This window comes from Cornus florida, unplaced genomic scaffold, assembly GCF_030987335.1.
Source record: "Cornus florida cultivar Cherokee Brave unplaced genomic scaffold, ASM3098733v1 CherokeeBrave_3.0.0_Hap2_Chr11, whole genome shotgun sequence".
NCBI lineage: Eukaryota > Viridiplantae > Streptophyta > Magnoliopsida > Cornales > Cornaceae > Cornus > Cornus florida.
This window is the reverse complement of record NW_026775581.1, coordinates 129,101,681-129,122,873: the sequence shown is the minus strand read 5'-3', so window position 1 is coordinate 129,122,873 and position 21,193 is coordinate 129,101,681. Positions and strand designations below refer to the sequence as shown.

General features: G+C 29.9%; 1 protein-coding gene across 1 annotated transcript; it reads right to left on the bottom strand.

Annotated features, from left to right (window-relative positions):
- Positions 1 to 6,774: 6,774 nt before the first annotated feature.
- On the bottom strand, positions 6,775 to 10,303 carry LOC132284707 (UPF0548 protein At2g17695). The gene is made up of 5 exons (XM_059786833.1): positions 10,163 to 10,303; positions 9,269 to 9,327; positions 8,998 to 9,174; positions 8,680 to 8,878; positions 6,775 to 7,126 (listed from the first exon to the last, which is right to left on the bottom strand). The coding sequence occupies exons 2-5, from the start codon at positions 9,325 to 9,327 to the stop codon at positions 6,947 to 6,949; spliced, it is 615 nt and encodes a 204-aa protein (XP_059642816.1). The 5' UTR covers positions 10,163 to 10,303; the 3' UTR covers positions 6,775 to 6,946.
- Positions 10,304 to 21,193: the final 10,890 nt, after the last annotated feature.

Here is a 21,193-nt window from a genome sequence, read left to right as displayed (position 1 = left end):
ATAGAGACCATCCTAAATATATATATATATATATATGTGTGTGTGTGTGTGTGTGTGTGATATTCTGATATATGGTGTAAATATGTATTTTTTTTTAATAAAAAAATACAATTAAAAATTTGACATAAAAACATTCTTAATTAAGGATATGTCTATATACACTAATTAGTCACATAATTTTTTTTTAATGAGTGCCACTTTTAGGCCCAAGTGCGTTTTCGTTGGCATAGCACGCACTCTTTTTTCGAGTCTCACTTTTTCTCTTCTCGCGCTTTCGCTCTCTAATTAATCCTCGCGTGATCTTGTAAATAGAATAATATATAAAAAGTTGTGATAAAAATATAGTACTATTTATATATTTTTTTTATTGATATACACATTAAATAATTATTATTTTTACATTATTTTGTTACTTTTCAATCATCTCTCAATACAAAATTAAGTTAAAAGAGTGATGAAATTAATTCATGATTGTAAAAATATTTATAAAATTACATATTTATTTCCTCTAATATATATATTTCACTTATCAAAATATAGATCTTCTGTTTTCTATGTCAATTATTATTGTAGAGTTTAGATAGTTGAATTATTCATGATATGGTTTAATCTTATACATAATCAAGTACCTAAATTTATAGTATTAATTATGTAATACTCTGTAATAGGTAAGGGCCTCATGGCTAATGAAATCTAACATTGGTGACTTTTTCTACTGATGGGAAAAATAAAATGATTGGGTTAATTATTGATTATTTTACTATAATTACACACTATTAAAAGTTCAATTTTGTAATAGTAAAATAATTAAAGGCAACATAAATTTAAAAGGAAAAAAAATTACATAATTAAAACATAACACAAAAATCTACTTGGTTAGAGTTGAACCTCACCTTTTCACTTTGAAAAGTAACTCTTATAATATATAATATTTAAAATATCTAACATATATATTATTGGATTCAATTAAAAAACATGAGTTTTATTTGCAATATCTATATTTACATGTATTTTATACCTATAATACTAATTTTTCTAACTATATATTTTGCTACAGCAGGTGGAGTCGGTGGGCTAGCATCCATTGTTGGCCCACAAATCTACAAATTGTTTTCTTACCGACCATATTTATATTTTATTAATATTATCATCATTTATTTTTATTTGTTTTTTATGATGTAAGTAAACACCATATGTGTCATTCACCTGATGATATAACCAATTAATTAAATTTTTTAAGTGCATGGAATTCAGTGATACAAGTATTTGATTAATATCAGCAGTTAAGCTTATCATATATAACGTAATAGATATATAATAATAATTTAATCTACAAATTATTTTATATGCCTTACATAATAGACTCGACTTAGAAATAAAAATAAAAATATAGAATTAAACCTGAATTTTACTACCAATAGGTGAAACACCTTTATAAACGCATGCAAAATAAAATAAAATTTTCATTTTAATCTTAAAATTTGTATTCTGTAAAAATAAATCTTTCAATAGAATAATTGTATCATAATAGTTGGTATTGTATCTAAAAGGGATTTATGAAGTTAGGAGTCAGTTCTTTATCGTAGAAAAAATAATAATATAATAAAGAAGGTTCCTCACTAATGATTTTATCCCATGACAATTGACATAATCATAATTAAAAATTTATAAAGTTCATTATGTTTATTTTATTTTTTATAATAAAAATGAGTTTATTAACGGTGACCTCATGATTCTTTCTCATGATCTCATTGTGTGGTATTATTAAAAGATTCTTTTTCATTACCTCATGTATGGAGTTTCTAGAGACTCCTTGTGAAATTTAAAAGAGTAAAATGTATGTAATTATATATATATAAATAATGATATATATAAAAATGAACACAATAATGTGCATACATTTATAACAAATATATACATTTATATATATAATTTTATTTTTTTAAAAATAAAATATAAAGAGCAGGACATGGGCGAATATTTCTCAAAATTTATACATATTTCATAATTCGCAACGTGTTTAAAATTTAAATTTATATATATACTATTTTTATATTTGTATCATTAATGACGGGACTCAACGAGCTCCGATGAATTGAGAGATTTAAGTTATTGTGAAGTTTAGGAAGGTAAAATATAAATTTGTCTAATAATTTGGATATGAAAGAAATATTTATTAATGGTATCTGTCAATATTTATGCACACCAAATATTAAAAAGGAAGGAATAAAAAATACATAAATAAAAAAAGCATGCAATTAGTAAACATTATCCAAAGCAACAAAATTTCAATTGGGCCGCTGACCGTGTGGTAAAGTTGGACGGCTCATTTACACGTGTCGTGTGATTGCTGAAGTTATAACACGTTGCTACCGACTATTAGGTATACCATAGATGTACGGTGTACCTCACATTCTACAAGCAACTCAGCAGAAAATTCAAAGACCATCCTCGAATTGTAGTCTCCTAATTCAAATCGACCACTAAAGTCCTCACAACCACAGGTCATACTTGCAGACACAACCAACTGCATTATTTATGGTAACGTGCAATAAATCAGGGTAACGTGCAATAAATCCCTCTGGGTTAGTTCGGTTAGCATGATATAGTAAGGAAGGAAAAAAAATAGAAAATTCTAAAATTTTTTAACTGTTTAGTTAGCTTGAAAAGGAAAATTTTTAGAAAAATAATATTCTCACAAGTAGTCAATTTTCCTGAAAATGTTTCCTCCAAAAAAAACACCGAAAAATTCTAATTTTCCGTGAAAGTTGTATAATTATATTTTGATTCCTTATTATGCCCTTATTAATTGTTTATTCATTCGTCTCCTTCTTCATAAATATATTAGAATTCTGTTATTAGATTAAGATTCTTAAAATTACTTATTATGCCCTTATTAATTGTTTATTCATTCGTCTCCTTCTTCATAGATATATTAGAATTCTGTTATTAGATTAAGATTCTTAAAATTAGGACTCTTTTCCGCTCACAAAAGAAGTGAACTACTATAATGCAGTAGTAGAGTCCTAATATATATTGAAACCTTAAAATAAAAAATTAAAATTAAAAAAAATAAAAAAATATTCAATTACCAAATTTGTATTTGGACACACACACACATATATATATATATATATATATATATATATATATATATGCTATGTATATTATTTATATTAAATTAGTAAGGGTAGTTTTGGTATATAAAATCATTTTCTTTTCACTTTCCTGCTATCCAAACTCATGGAACAATATTTTCTCACAATTTTTTTAAAAAAAATTCATGCTAACCAAATGCATAATAGAAACTAAATTTTCTTTTCCTTTACTTCACTTTATTTTCCTGTCACTTTCCACCATCAAATTCCGGCTAACCAAACAGACCCTTATACTATCGGGCAATTGCACAAAACTCCCTTGAACTAAACATGACTCTCCTAAACTATTAAAAAGTTGCATTTAAGGACAAAATTAAAAGTCACGGTCATTAGAGTTAACCGGAAGTTGTTTAATTACTTTATTAGATGTTGTTGCTGATGTGTTAAAATTCAATCTCAATATTCAATAGGAATCTGCTAGCACATCACCACATATATATCACAAAAACTATCTAAGAACATCTCCAGTAGTCTGTTAAAAAACCCTTTTTGTGTAAAATATACACTACTACATATTATTAAGATATACTGTCACATCACCAATGTGTAAAAGAGTTGTGTATTTTACACAACACTTTTACACTGCTATGTAAGCATATTTTCTCTCTCCTCCCCCTTTCCCACGGTTCTCTTTCTTCTCTCTCATTCCTTTACGTCTATTTGTTCCCGCTTTTCTAGAGTGCAATAGAGAAGAATTTGTAACTGACAGTAAGGTAAGAACTACTCGACCATCTTTTATTTATTTATATATATATTTTAATAAACATAGTTTGATTCATCATTTTCGTTTGATCTTTATCTTCTGCAATCATAATGTAGATTATAGGATTTTTTTAGATTTGTTATCCTTTTACATTCTATTCTAATGACATAAATATGTACTAACCAAAGATTAGATATATATTTTAATCACGTAATTTCTACATACTTGAATCTTATTTTTATTATTTGTTATAAGTTTTCGGTGCGATGGCGTGAAAGGTTTGCTATTGGCGGGATGGGAAAGTGAAATATAAGGAAAAATTATTATTATTTTTCTAATTGAGGAGGATTGAGACGTGAGGTTTAATCGTACAAAAGTAAACTAAATAAAGTATGTTTGTAAAAATTATGTAAGATATTGGGTATGACACGTGATTGGTTGTTATTGGGGGATACTTTTTTACACAAAAGTTATAAAACAACCGCTGAAGCTAAAAAAAAATAGTTAGTATAAAATTTTTGTGTTAATCTACTCTGCCACATCAAATTCACACGCAAAAATTTAACATACAGCTGAAAATGCTCTAACACACTACTTCATGTTAGCAGCAAACACCTCCTTACGACTTTTTCTCTCTCTACTCTCTCCCTCTGTACGCTATCCTTATCCGGCGACGGATGAATCACCCACCAATCGCAACCTCCGTCAATTGAACCAGCCAACGACCATCACCGGCGACAACCGCCACCGACTCCGGATATTTTGATTGGAACCTGATTTGGCGAAGTAAAGCTCTGGATTTTGCCGAAGGTCCATCAATCAACCTACAACTCTCTCTATCTTATCTCTCCCCCGCAAAAATCCTAAATTTGGATTTCCACAACTGAGTTGTAAAACTCTTCGACGAGCAACCACGTCACAAACAAAACGCTGGCTGCGACACCAATTGGAGAACTTGAATTTGGAGAAGAATAGAATGGTGATCCGTGGTCTAGCTTCTTAAGAGGCCACCGGTCAACTATATGTATATATTGCGATAGTGACGTAGGCCATGAAAAGTGCCCTCTGTTGAATGGTGATGAGGGGAGGCGATATTGCGCCGGCTTCGGTGTTGGTGAAGAGAGAAAATTTGGAGACACGTCAAAGAAAGAAGCAAATAGCTGATTTTGAAAAATCTGGAAAAAGATTATTGATCTTGTGATCGAGGTGTAGATGCAGTCAATAGTATTTGAATTTTCTGAAGGGATCCATGAGATGGGTCTCAGGTCTGTGTAATTATATATATATATATACACACACACGTATCTATGACTTGTAAGACTGAAAAAGAATTGAAAAAGGGTTCAATTTTTTTTTTTTTTTGGCACTTTGACGTCCTATTAATTATATTCATACAAGTGTGTGGTGCACATATACATAAATATGCATAATTATTAATTATATTCATATGCATACGTGTGTGGTACACATATTTGCACAAACTGAGATCTCGCTTGGCTAGCCAAACACCATTATACTAAACAATAATTATTAATTAACACGAATATACAATAGTAAAACCCCATCCAAAAAGGTTCAACCATTAGGATATTAGTATATTATCACAACTTTCAATTACTGGTAGTAACACAAGTAAAGTTCACCAGAGAGATTAACTGATCAACTTATTTTTTTTGAATACTAGGAACTGCAACTTCATATTTTTGGTGATTGTAGTTATAATATATATATATTTTTCCGGTATCTAAAAGCAGAGCTAAATTCAAAATTTAACATTTTTCATATGAAATAAATTGGATAATTTTTTTTTTTCTTAAATGAAAATTAGATAGATTCATGACTCTTGTTACAAGTTAAAAGAACTTGGAAAAGAAAGAAAGAAAAACATAACATTATACTTTTTTAATTGATCCATACAAAAATTAGAGTATAGATTCAATAATTTTTTTTAAAAAAAAAAAAAAAAAAAAAAAAAAATAGAGAAAGAGAGAAAAGTAGTAGTAGGAGGAGGAGAACTTCCTCCAGGCGACCGCCTTCCTTTGAAACTGGAGATCTCCCAAACATAACATATATATATATATTTTCCCTCCATAAATATAGCATATGTTTTTATTGCTTACATACTTTCACAAATTAACGCATTCAAAATCTATATTGCTCTGTTTATCGAAGACTTTGTTTGGCTCATGAGTCATAGACATTGTGAAGAAAATGAAATGACAATTTTAAGGGTTGTTGGGCGTTGCTGTGTACAGTGAAAAAAAAAAAATCAGTATAGTTGTCAATGTTGATGGTAAAAAGCAGGGGTGGGCATAATATTCATAAATCTGTGAATTCAATTAGTGCAGATCAAATTGGATTGCCACACCCATAGACCGGCAGTGGATTCAAAAAAATTAAATCTACAATTCACTTGTTAAAAATCCAATCCAATGCGTGAGATATATACACATATATATATATATATATTCATATTCGAATAATGTATTAGTTAATTTAATTAGTTGATAATCATTTAATGAACTTTAAGAATGTATTAATTAATGATCATTTAAATAAATGAATTAATGTTGATAAATTGAAATTTTATCAACTGGGTTATGATTAAGAAATAAATAATATTAGACTATTTAAGAAAAACCCCAATCCGCAAACCTACTCCCATCCGCGAGATAATGGATCAATGGCGGATTCAAAAAAAAAATTTCAGTCCGTGGCCACCCCAAGTAAAAAGGCATCTTAGGTGATTAGTAATACTAATACATCACATAAAACACTTTCCACAATTGAAGTAATTTTAAATCAATATTATTGAATTTGAATTTGATCATCTTTTAAATATTTAATTTCAATTCTAATTAAGTGGGAAATTTTATAAATATTTTTTCATTTTCATTTTATTATTTCACTGAATTTTTAACTAAATTAATAATTGCAGAAATTTCCCAGGACACTGGAAGTATACAACTAAAAGAAGGGAATACAAATCAATACAGCAAGGCAGGTGGGTGGAAGATTCTAATTGTCCCATAGAAATTTGCAATACTGGAATTTACATTAGCACATTACTCAGTGCTCCCAGATCTTATGAAGACAAATGCTTTCGAACTGCATTGGCGGATTGATGAGCAAAATATTTTTGCTTTGCAAGTACATAAGGATATCCAATAAGCGACAGAAAGTGAGCCGGCTTGGAAAAGGAAAAAATTTCATACCAGACACGGTTGTTCTCATCCAGCTCAATCGCAAAGCGTTCTTCCCCGGCCTGTTTTTCAGCAAAATTAAATGCCATATCAGTATGGTTCAATGTCTACCTCTTATAGATAAACACCACATATTAGAATTTAGAAGTGTGATCAAAAGAACTAAAGAAACTGAGGTGAAAGTGGTTTTGAGTTTCCCCACAACAATTCATCAATTAAGCATTTAATAAGATAGTAGTCGATGGTCTAAATGCATATGCTATCTAAAAACTAAAGAAATAAGGAACATGCTTATGTTTTCCAATATTTAATTTTAAGGTTTATATCTATTGTTCAAGTCCATATTAAAATTTTTGGATTCATGATAGCTCAGCTATGGCATGACACAATTAAAGTAGTTGTTGGCAGCTAGATTAGCTTGCCTCTGACAAATTGATAAAAAAGGACAACATAATCGACCAATGAAAACAAGTTAATTATCGCTATGCCATTAGAATGCGGTGTCATGCTAAGGACCTTGGACAACTTTTTGTTTTGGTATATTCTTTTTTTAAAAGGTAGGAGGATTATATAATTGCTGAACCTATTTGACCACGTATAATAAATCCGGCCACCCCTCCCAAAAGAAGGAACTCGTAGGTCCTTGGTGAGACTTACCTTAGTTACCTAGCCCGCTAAAGACTTGACCAACTGTCGAGAAAATAAGGATCAAAAGGTAATGATAATTGTCCCACAACAGTTTTCAATGTTAGCAAATTACATAATATGGTGAATGTAGTAGTTCACTATACACAATATTACTAATATTTGTCTTCAAATTCCCACTACTACTTCAATTGAGTTTCGGCATTTTGGTTACATGCATTTCAGAGGCTCATTCTCTTGGGTGATTATATTTTCCCCATCTAAACGAACAGGTACAGTAAAACATGGAAGGAGACAATTCCAGAAAATCAAGCTGCAAACCTAAAGAAATCTCTCTCAATACCATTGAAGTAAGAATGGAAACTACATATTATCATAATTTTTTGCAAACAAGCCTTATTTCATTAAGATTTTTATAAGCTGATTAAATAGTAAAGCTTGACTGCAGAACAATTAATATGTGATGAAGTTGAAAATATCATGAGAAAATTTCACTTCTCAAACTTCTCAGTAACTCATTGATAAAGATTTCTTAATACACATCTTTATTCATGATTCATAACTCTCTCTCTCTCAGCAATTGTTCTTTTTTCTAATTATTGCCAGAATTCAAGGAGATACAAGAAAACTATTAATTCTATGTTTTCATTTTTTAAGGACAAGATGACAGAAATGGAAGTCATAACAGAATTCACAGCTGAAGTTAGACAGTTGCTGCAAACCTTAAATGTAAATCTCACTTAATGTACTCTATCATGCTGCCTGAAATAAAAATAAAAATAAAAAAGAAACGAACAATAATTGAGTTTAAAAATTGCAACAAAATTAGTGGGTTTTCTAGTCATGCAACAAAATTATTAATTTATGTTTTCAGAACCACGAAAACAGAAATATGTATATCAAATAAAAAATACAAAAATCTTAGTTATTTGTAGTGAAATATGATTACACCTAACGAAGAGGCACTAACCAGTAGGTGTCCTTGAAGGGTGCCACTGCCAAAGCTGAAAGAGGCCACAGCATTTTTAGTGTTTCTGTTTTCGTTTACATACACCATTTGTAGAGGCATCATGAGCCAGGGAAAAAATTCCTTAACACAAACACAGAACTTCTCCCCACTTTGAATTGGAGTCTTGGGATCAACAAATGTCCAATTAAATCCAAAATGCCTGAAAATTGAAGATGCAAAATTACGACCCCCCTCTTGACTAGAACTGACTAATATATATAAGACATAAATATTCAAGCATACAAACACATGCAGGAATGAGGACACATAAACACAAACCTCCAAGACTGAAGAGCGCTCTTGCCCTTCTCATAGGTCTCAAGACCCGAACCCACCAAAATGCGAGCATGGTTGCTTAAGAAACCATCTTTTGAGAGCTCCCCATCTTCTTGAAGGGAAGACAATTGCTTAGCGGTAGTTCCTCTATATTTACTGTCATAGTTAAAGGCACCAGACCTGTGACGTGTTGACCATAGAACGATAAACATATATGCAACAATGGATTTTGTTCCATAAAATGAAATTAGTAGTTGAAGTGATTTCATTTTACTTCTCAATGCAAGCCTTTTGTTCTTGAGGAGACGGGCGATTCCAGCTTAAGAAAACCATCTAAGCAACAACATTGTAAATTATCAATGACTCCCATGTAAATAATTGAACATTCTAATTGGAGCTAAAATGAGAGATAGTCAACTAAGATGGTTCGCACATGTGAAAGGAAGAACACTAAATCTGCCAATTAGGAGGAGTGACATGATTCACATGTAGGTAATGCTAGGGGAAAGGAAAGACTAAAGTTAATGTGGGTAAAGTTCATGAGGAAAAATATGGAGATTTGACAGAGACTGTGACCTTAGATATAGCAAAATGAAAATACATGATTCATGCCACCGAATCAAATTAGTTGGGAAAAAAGCTTTGTTGATTAGAGTATGGTACCGTCGTATAATGAACAACCTAATTGTTATTTGTATAATAAGTTCAGCCTATAGTTAATTGAAGCACTTAATAAATACCAATGTTAGCAATTCCTATATGAGGGTAAGTCTAAAGAAACTTTGCTTAAATGAATATGCAACTTAGTGACTGAATTCAACCATTTCAGGCATTGATCATTGCATTGTACTGGGTAATTTTAGTATCAGGCAAGGCATATTAAATCTAATATAACTCCACTATTTTCAGATTGATGGCAATAAACGTGTGTGTGTGTGTATATAGTCTATAGAGAGATGAACATATTTTATACTAAATTTTCACACTCAAATAGAAATAAATGATATAAACACACATATAAATAAGAAAAACCCAGAAATTGCAGATGTAATCTGAGGAAGGAAATTAGTTGAATTGAACAGTCAGAGCATACTGAACATATAAACTATTTCAGCTGTGAATTGTTATATGCGATCCGAAAAAAATAAGATATTGAGAGAGAATTTACCTGTAAAATGACCGAATGAAGTGCTCCGATTTGTGGGTTTGAGTAAGTTGATCGGTAGATTTTAGAGATATTTTGAGGAAAATGGGATGATTTTGGGCTCTTGTTTTTAGTTCAGGGTAGATTTGTTCGTGAGGATATTGGGTGGTTGGTCTACGAAGACGAGCCGAACCCAGACTTTGGATCCGAATTACAGAGAGCTCTCCTACTATTGATTGAGCAGTATGTGACTAGTTGTTGTTGCATAAAATTCGAAAATGCCCTTGCTAGTTTCAAAAATTACCTCTTGACTAGTTACAACTTCCATCTACAAAGCACGAACACTGCTGGGGAGTTTTTTTATTCATGTAGTGTCTGCGTCGGACACTTAGGCTTCGTTTGGATACACAGGAGAGAAAAAAATAAAGAAAAAATTATAAGAGAAGAGAAAAGAAATGATGATATAATAATATCTATGTTCGAATTGATATGAGAGAAAAGAAAGGAATTTGTAATATTCTTGTTTGGATAGATAGAAAAGAAAATAAATGAATGAATAATTTACCATTTTACCCTTCTCTGAACCAAACTTGCCCCTTCTCTCAAGGTTACTTTTGTAATTTGCTCCATTTCTTTCCAAATCTAGTCAATTTTGGAGTGATTTTAAATAAGGAATTTGAAGGGATTGCTATCCCTCAAAATCTCTCAAAATCTTTTCTTTTCTCTCCTAAGATTTGGAGATATTTGGAGGGATAGAAATCCCTCATTTGGAATCTCTCTAAAATTGACAAGATTTGGAGGGATTTGGAGAAAAATGGAGCAAATTTACAGAAGGGGCAAGATAGTTGAGAGACAGCCGGCTGAAGTTGTGAACGGCGACCGAACTGGAACAACAAGAAACTGATTGATATGGGTTTTAATTTTTTTAATTGTTTCGACTATTCCCCGGCTTAGTTTCGGATCTTTTTCATTTCTCAGATGGATCACCCAGATGTCTCGTAGTGTTGCTTTGACCCATTTCCTCAGCGTTGTTCCGGCCCATTTCGCCGGCGTTGTTCTGGCCTTTTGGATATTTTTCGCTCCGCCAACGTTTTTAAGATTTCATCTCCAAACTAATCTTGAGTTTGCGGGAGAATATTGAAATATATATTATATATATGTATAATATATTATTATACATATATACTCCCTCCGTTCCATAATAATTGTTCATCTTTCCTTTTTGGATTGTCCCAAAATACTTGTCCACTTACCAAGTTAAGATAACATATTTTATATCTTACTATAAAATACCCTTTTTTTTTATTTTTTTTATTTTAAATCAAACTTGATTATATATATGCGTGTGTATGTGTGTAAACTCGATAGGGTAGCTTTATAATTTTTGAAGGGACAATTACATATCCCCTTTAAAAGTTTTACTTCCCAAAATGGACATCTAATATGGGACAGAGGGAGTATCATATTCGTTTTCTTTTTTTTCCACCTTGATTTATTCATTTTGTTTTCATTTTTTCCTCATTGATTTATTTCTTTTGTTTTCCTTCTTTCCTCATATGTATATATATTATATTTTGTTTCCTATCAATATAATGTAAACATATCAAGAAATACAAGGAATAAGAGAAATGTATACTCGGTGGCTCTTGATCCATGGATGTTGGCCTCAATGCCGAACCATGTATATGTTTTGTTTTCTATCTTTCTTTTTTCTATCTTCTTATTTTACATCTTATACTTTCATATCCTTAATTTAACAATTTTTAAAGGGAAATTGTGGTTACTCTGTGTATCACAAAGGAAAGTTGTTTGCTGAGGAGATTGTAGCATCAATTCCTGATAGTGAAAGTAATTGTCAATGTAAGTATTTAGGCCCCGTTTGGGAAGTGTAGTGTGATGTAGTGTACTGCTCTAACTTAGAATAGAACAAGTGTTTTGTAGTTTGATATTCTGGAATGAGAACAAAACATGTTTGGTGTTCCAAGTTTGCTTTACCGAATCATGGAACAAAAATATGGTAGAACATGTTTGGTAATGTATCTTGTTCTAAGAAATATGAGAACAAAACATGTTTGGTGTTCCAAAGTGTAACCAAAATTAATTTGATAAATAAAATAATTAAATATGTTGGATTAAAAATGTTTTTAATTAATATTTTCTTCAATACATTTTTTCTAATATAAAGTTACAAAAAATGATTGTATTACGCCGGACATATTGTTCCTCCATTTATATTAATTTATTATAATAACCATATAAATAAATTAAAAAATCCAAATATGGAACTGAAATAAAGTTTTAAAAGATCATAGTTTCATGAATTTTAATATATTACATATATGAGTATAAATAATATTACAACATTCGCCAACAGTTACAATAAAAGTTCATGAAATAAAATTAAACTTTCAATACAACATCATTTCTCAACAGCGACAATAATAAACAACAACAACATGAGCAAAAACAACAAGAATATAGTTATAGTAAGACAACAAGAACATCCATAGATAATGTAATTTTGCCGCTTTTGTTGAGCTTGCATAACAGCAACTACATCCTCCAATTCTTCCTGCACATGACCGCCCACTTGAGAGCTATGGTGCATGTCATCCAACCATATAAATGCACGATCATGTGACTAAATTAGAAAAAAGAGTTGTACATTATCAGAATGCACCTGTAACACTAAGATGTATTTAAAATATTCACAATACAGCCCATACCAAACAACCAAGTTTGCTCAATAGTGCCCATTTGCACTGTAGGGAAGGGCATAGAAGAAGATGGAACATGCCCCAAACAGGCCCTTAGTCACAAGTTTTCTGGAAATCTGATGGAGCGGATTTAAGTATATGGCCGCCAGCAGTTGGAGTGTATTTAATTATGTGAACCAGATGAAGTGGTAGAAACGAAAGAGAGGGGAAGGGGAAATCTGGAAGGAGGGAAGGGAGACCAAGAAAACGTCTCAGAAAAATTGTGAGGAGTGACGTGGCAAAGCCACATTGGAGAACTGCGTATCATCGCTATTGTTTGAAATTTATTGTTTAAATAAAAATATTTTTAAAAATACTTTAACTAATTTCTTAATTTTTGTTTAGTATAATAAAATTTTAACTGTAATTATTTTAGAAAATGATAGTTACAAATAATATAATTAATATTTAGTTAAGAGAAAAGATAATTAATATTTAGATAACGGAAAAGATAATAAAAATACTTTAATAAGAATTATGAAATATAGGGTAAAATAATCTTTTGTGAAGAATTTGTTCTTAATTACAACAAATCAATAGTTAAGACGCAATTTTTAATTTTGCACTTTACCTTGTAGTTGTACTAAAGGATAATACTTGATAAAGGTTGGCATCCAAGACTAAGCTGCCTCTCTCTCTATGAATATTTATGACGAATTGTCGAGAGAAATTTAAGTTGAAAAAAAAAAAGAAAAAATAATATATATAAAAATTGTGTCTAATTTTATAAGTTCTTTCTTATTTCCTTTGCCTCTATGATTAATTAAAAAAAAATATATTTTTTAGAAAAGCAAATAGCATGCCCACACAATCTGCTTAGTGGCCCTTAGCGTTTCACTTTAAAAAATTAAAGAGATTTGTTTGAGCTAGTAGAAAAATATGTAACCCTTTATGAGTATAAGTTTGAAGGTAATTATTCAGAAATTGTGTAATAATTTTTTTTTTTTTTAAAGAAATTTTTGCAAGTTGTCCACCCATAATAGAAAAATAATATAAAACATTTTTTTCTCCCTTTCAAATTTTAGCGCTTTTTTTTTTTTTTTTTTGATAAAGTATAGTCACACCTCCTGAGGTTTAACAAAAGGACACTCACTTACCTGTTTTTTTGGACAAAGACACCCCCTAAAGGTTCAAAAATAGACAAAGACACTCTTTTACATAAAAAATTGACCAAATTACCCTTTGACCATTTAAAAGACTTTTTAACTTTACAATTTAATAAATTTGACCAATCTACCCTCATAAATAATTTATGCATAAAAAAAAGTAAAAAAAAAAAAACTTTATATTGTTCACTTTTTTTTTTTTTTTTTGTTATTTACTTTATAAATGTCCTAACTTCTTAAAAATGTAGACATCTAAAATGATTTTTTGATTCAATACATATATTTCAAATAAATTATATTTTGTTATTACTTCTTTTCTTTTTCTTTTTTATTTTTAAATTAAGATGCTTAATTCTTTCATCTAAAAAAATTAAACCAATCTCTTTTCCTTAAAAATAAAAAATATGGTACCAGTATAACTTTATGCATCTTAAATTATATATCAAATATTATGCATTTCCCAACATAAAAAGAAAATAGGTACCATCTTAACTTTATGCATACCTTTTCTTTTTATGTTGAGAAATGCATAATATTTGATATATAATTTAAGATGCATAAAGTTATATTGGTACCATATTTTTTATTTTTAAGGAAAAGAGATTGGTTTAATTTTTTTAGATGAAACAATTAAACATCTTAATTTAAAAAATAAAAAAGAAAAAGAAAATAAGTAATAACAAAATATAATTTATTTGAAATATATGTATTGGATCAAAAAATTATTTTAGACGTCTACATTTTTAAGAAGTTGGGACATTTATAAAGTAAATAACAAAAAAAAAAAAAAAAGTGAACAATATAAAGTTTTTATTTTTTACTTTTTTTTTTTTTTATGCATAAATTGTTCATAAGGGTAGATTGGTTCAATTTATTAAATTGTAGAGTTAAAAAAGTCTCCTAAACGGTTAAAGGTTAATTTAGTCAATTTATCATGTAAAGGGGCGTCTTTGTCCATCTTTGAACCTTCAGGGGGTGTCTTTGTCCAAAAAATAAATAAGTTTCCTCTGAGTGTTCTTTTGCCAAACCTCAGGAGGTGTGACTGAACTTTAATCTTTTTTTTTTTTTTTTTTTTTTTTTTTTTGTGTGAAAAAAATGCAATGTTCCTGTTTTTTTTTTTTTTTACCATTTAAATGAAGTGTAATTTACACAAAACTTTCTTATAGTTTGACATAATTATACGGATCTTCCCTAATAATAAATATATTCTAGATGAGCATCTCTTATGTGGGACGGATAGTCAAATACATTAACAGATCTATCAAAATTACTGAAATACTCTCACGCTGTTATCTTAAAATATTAAAATACCCATAAACTTTTGGAAAAATTACATATAAATGGAGTCAAAGTTTCATATTTACTTAGAGACTGAGTCAAAATTCTATATTTCTCTAAAATGGATTGCTGAGGTGGCAAATGATTTTTTACTGTTTAGAAAATTGTGGTGCCTAAAATGCCCTTCCTTAACAAAAAAGTAGTACCTGGTACCTTCAGTTCAAAAAAGTAGTACCTTCGGAGAAAATGTAGTACCTTCACGGGTGTTTAAAAAATATGGTACCTGGACGCTAAAAAGTAGTACCTTCAGTTCAAAAAAGTAGTACCTTCGAAGAAAAAGTAGTACCTTCGCGGAAGGGTATTTTAGGCACCACAATTTTTAAACAGTAAAAAATCATGTGCCGCCTCAGCAATCCATTTTAGAGAAATATGGAACTTTAACTCAGCCTCTAAGTAAATATGGAACTTTGACTCCATTTATATGTAATTTTCCCTAAACTTTTTATGAGAGTGACGTCATATATATACATATATATATATATTCTTTTCAATTCATTTACTTGTTTTCTGCACTATTAGTAGTATTACATAAGATGACAAAAAAAAAAAAAGTACAACGTATTACATAAGGACTCCATTACAGATACAGTAATTGATTTCAGTTCGATATTTACGAGTGAAGAAAATGCCCTAGATTTTGGGTTGTTGCTGTTGGCGCCAGAGTTGGAGAGATAATCGATGACTGGAGATGATAGAGAGAGCCACGTTTTAGATACTGACTTCAATCGAATGAGGGATTTCGCCGGCTGGATCTCTACCACCAGGTCTTCATTGCCGCCCGATGTTTTCATAATATACGCTAATCAAACACCATCAAAGCTTAAAATAATAAAACCTAAATTACAGAATAATATTCATAAATGCTAAGATGTAAGGAAACTATAAATTCTAGAATAGAAAAATTTATAATTTAGTGGCTTTGGACCTGAAAAGAATTATTTTTCATGGACATTGAGAAGTAACAAAACAAAACAATCCTATTACTTACAGTGACCTAATTTTTTTTTTAAAGTTTATTAACTAAATTATATTTTTTTAATTTTATTTTGAATGCATATTTCATTTCTTTTCAAATACTCAATGGAATTAAATAATTATTTTTTTAAAAAATAGTAAGAAGATGGTTGAACAATTAAAGGAGGGGTATTTGTGAATTGTTTGGGTGTTCCAAGATGTGCAATTAAGGTGATGTTTTCTCATCTGCAATTTTCCATTCTTCAATTACGATAGAGTAAATGAAGTCAAGCCAGATTGTGCAAAACAAAAGCAATCTTAGGGTTTTCATTCCATAATAATACCAGAACAAAAGCAAAGAAGAAGAATTGGATGCTTGAAGCCTTCACAAAAGAGAAAGCATTGGATGAAATCCAGCCCACCTTCCACAGCCAACTTGTTCTTCCGTGCCACTGTTAGGTCTTGCTGCAGATGATGGAGGAACAACAGACTCATTAGTTGGATTTCCTCTGTCCCATAGAATGGATCTAGAGACGACAGGACAAGGCCATTAAGATCTTGAGCTCTGGAGCATAGTGGGGCGCCCCTTTTTCTTAATCATGAATTGAAAAACCAGAACTTTCTAATATCATATCATATATGTGTGTGTGTGTGTGTGTGGTCTATATATCAATGGGTAGGGACAAGGCTATTTTGAAAATATGAGTAAAATTTGTACACGACCTCTGCAAATTCCGTACTGGACTGACATTGACATTAACAAAAAGGGTGATTGTGCAGGGTATTTTCATTGTTAAGGAAAATTCGAGTAAATGCTCAAACTAAAAAAAGTCCGTATAATTATAACAAGTCATATGAAAAGTTTGTGAAAATTACCCTTGAATGAAAGAATAATTACTCTACAAATTTGTAATATCAATTCTAATATTTACTTACTTACCAAACTACTTGTTAGTTAATGCCTATCAAATTCTCACGCATTACTTATCTAAAAAAAAAAAGAATAATATATTTTTTAAAAAAATAAAAAAAGAACAATACTTGCCTACTCACTAGTGTGATCCAATCACAAATGCTCAAATAGATCAATCACAAATGCTCAAGAAGACCATAATTACAAAATCAAAAAAATAATATATAAGAAAAATAACATTGTTTAGAACAAAATTCAATCACCCTCACTAATTTCCTTATTTATTACTTTTAATTTATTAGTGCAAAAAACCCTCCTCAACTATGTCTAAATTTGCAAATAACCACCTGAACTATGTTTTATGCATAAAACACCCTAAATTATCACATTTTGTTGCAAAATACGTCATTGTCTTACCTATTTTTCATTAAATGACCATAATACCATTTCTTATTGAATTACACTTGATATATTTTTCTTGTTAAAATAAATTATGAAAATAATTCATACTAATTTGATGAAATATTCTCCATTAAATTTGCATAAGTTTGCCTTTAATTTTTTTAATTAATTATTTAAATAAAAAAATTAAATAGAAAATTTTGAAACAATTTAAGTAATTTCTTAATTTTCATGAATATATTGCATTAAAAAGAAGAAATTTTTTATTTACGTAATTTATTAATTTTCATGAATATTGTTTGAAAAGGAAGATATTTTTTTATACTAAATTTTTGAAAAGTGAGTATAATAAGATTACATTTTAGAAAATGATAGCTACAAATTTTATTTTTCTTCTTCCATTTTTATAATCAATTGATACTGATTATAAAATTAAGGTAAATGGTATAATTAATATTTAAATAAGAGAAAAATATAATAAAAAATAATTTAATAAGAAATGACAAATTTAATAACAAAGGTCTTTTGTGATGGGTTCATCCTTACTTGCAACAAATCAATAGTTTAGGGGGTAATCTTTAATTCAGGGGGGTTAGTTACAAAAAGTTAATAATTCATGGTGGTTTTTTACACTTTACCCTTTATTTTATAATTACAAACTATATGTGTATTTGTAATTGAACCATATCAATGGTCACTAAGGATGAAACACGGGTTGCATTAATATATTCCCTACCCAATTTTGAAATTTTATAAGGAAAAGTTGGTCGAGTGGCTGACTCATCGATGAGTAGGCGAGTCTTGTCCCTAAAATTAAAATTCTCACTCGTATACGGGGGTATATTATCCTTCATTCAAAAAAAAAAAAAAAAAAAAAAAATCTATTACCAGCTCTTATATTCAACTCAATATAATAATAATAAAAAAGAGACCACGATGGCTCATCCATCATTTCCCTTCTTCAATTTATTAAATTTTGCATCCTTACAACCAAATGTGAAGCAAAGTTATGGCAATTTTGTAGAAAGGTGTAAGAGGCACTCAACACTGACCCTGAGATTGACAAAATCTTGAGAAGCCCTAAGCGAACTTAAATGTGAGGCCCTTTAAGTACTGAAGTATACACTAACATACACATAAAACAATGTAGGGCCATATTCAATTTCGAATTTAATCACCAAGTTTTTAAAGACTTTAATTTTGAATGGGCTGTGAATTCGTTTAATCGAATGACCCTAAGTTTTATTTATTTATTTGGGCCTATCACTCACGGAAAGGGGCTTAAGTATGAGTGAAAAGGGCCTAACTTTTTTTCTTTTTATTTGGGCCTATCACACATGGTAAAGGGCCAAAGTCATTTTTTTTTTTTTGAACCTATCACTAATGGGCGTGAAAATTTGGAGGCCCTCTAAATATTGAGGCCCTAAGCGACAGTCTTGGTCACCTTGGGCCAGGCCAACCCTGGAGGCACTGATACACCGAATGATTTACATCTGACATCACCTTGATAAGAAAAATGTGAAATATTTATACGTGGTTAAGGATATATATATATATATATATATATATATATATATTACTATACTAATTTTAGTCTAGCCTGAAAAAAAATTATTAATAAAATTAGCCTATCTAATCAAGCCAAGTCAACTCAACCATCTTACTAAACAAAATATTTTTAGGGCAAACATTTCAGCCTACCCAATCGCCTCCATCTCCATTCTCGTTCTCTCTCTCTCCAACTGCAAACTACAAAATTTACAAGAATCAGAAGTTCGAGACTCATATATTTCAGTTTATCTATCTGTCTGGAAGAATCAAAAGTTCAAAACCTATTACCTATATCAAAACCCATATCGGCATATAATTTCAGATTGTTCAAAAAATCAAAACCCATATCTTTCAGTTTCCATCGCCCGCTGTTCCAGTTCGGGTTCGCCGTTCGCAAGCTTCAGCCGCTGCCCGCTGTCTATCAACTCTCAAGCTTGCTCCCCTCCCTCTCTGCAACTGCTAACTTGTATGTATGGGTTTTGTTTAATTTTTTTTCTAAATCAACTAATCAAGGTCTGTAATTCTTGTTTTGCAAACTAAATCCTTTTTGGTGAAATTTTTTATGATCTTTTTTTTTTTAAATCTTTTTTTTTTTTATAAAAAATATAAAGTAACATTGCATTGAATTTTGAGGTAATCACCGTAATTACATTTTATTTCAGCAAAACAAACATATATATATATATTTTTATATCTATAACTTCTATTTTTATTTTTTTATTTTTTTTGTTGTCAATTATGTCTACAAGAAAATTTGAATCTGGGCATGAAAAAAGAAAAAAAGAAAAAGAAATCTGAATTGGATTAGAAATCTGCAGAGATTGATTCTGAAACAATTTTTATCAACATGCCAAGCTTTGTGAAGATGGAAATCTTTTCAGAACTAAAACAAAAAAAAATCATAACAAGAACTTTGACAAGCAAAAGTACTTAATATAGGGTAAAGCTCTAGAGTTACTTCTTGAAAATTAAAATACTTACAAAAAGCATGTTTTTGACTGAATTCCATAGTGTTGGAATGGGCTTGCCATGATAGGGTATTGAGGGGTGAATTGTTCAGAAATAAATTGTTAATTTTTTTTTTATTAATTACCCAAATAGGATTTTCTATGCCTTAATCAGTCAATTGTCTAAAGAAACATTGTTAGTTAACTAAAATTGAATTAAACAACAGTTGATTTTGGTTGATTTATTTTGATTTAGCCCACCCCATTGGGAAATCCTGAATGTTTTGTTTCACATAGAAATACAATCTTTGTAATGCACGAAGGATATATTCAATCTTTCTGCCATATATTTATTTTCAAATTTTGGTTTTTGATTTTCTTTTGTTATTAGAATGCAGAATATCAGGATATTGATTTGTTAATTTTGAAGATTATTCATAAACTGATGAATTGTACTTTGTTATTGGATTAATTTAACATAAGCGTTGAGTATAGTATGTGCTAATCACACTTATTCGTAATCACATCTCTTTCTACCAATAGGTGTCCAACATTTTGACTGAAAGTATAGTTGGGTTGGGTTGGTACATGATACAGATAGTACTTAGATGGTGGTGTTTTAATTGTTTTGAGTGAGATTGTGAAACCTCTCCCTCACAACTTGAGTGTTTTCTTATTTTTAGGATTAATATCGGGCCTTAACATTTAGCAAGAATAAGGTTCAAGAAACATGCCTTCACTGTCATCAAGTAACAAACTCTTACTTTTTCTAAAATTTTAATTGGTATTTTTATCTATTGGTTATGTTTATATATTCATATTTTACATACTAATTTTTTGTTTTTGTTTCTACATACATATATATAATATTGTTATGATGTGATGTTCGAACAATTTATTAATAGGAATTAAAGACTTGGAAGTTTAGTTTTCAATTTCAGAATATATGTTTTACAAGTTTATTAACGTTTTTAAAACTTTTTCTCTTTTGTCCTAATAATGTAGGTCTATTTTCTGAAAGAAAAGAGTTGATGGGAATGGGTGGAGTTGGCATAGAGAAAATAGGTATGTTTTTTTTGTGAGCACAA

Excerpts from the sequence above, each read along its gene's own strand:
- LOC132284707 (XM_059786833.1), bottom strand. The coding sequence starts at position 9,327 with ATGGTTTTCTTAAGCTGGAATCGCCCGTCTCCTCAAGAACAAAAGGCT. Across the intron at positions 9,175-9,268 it reads CAAAAGGCTTGCATTGAGAA|GTCTGGTGCCTTTAACTATG; the intron begins GTAAAATGAAAT and ends AACACGTCACAG. Across the intron at positions 7,127-8,679 it reads CCCTTCAAGGACACCTACTG|GCCGGGGAAGAACGCTTTGC; the intron begins GTTAGTGCCTCT and ends GCTGAAAAACAG.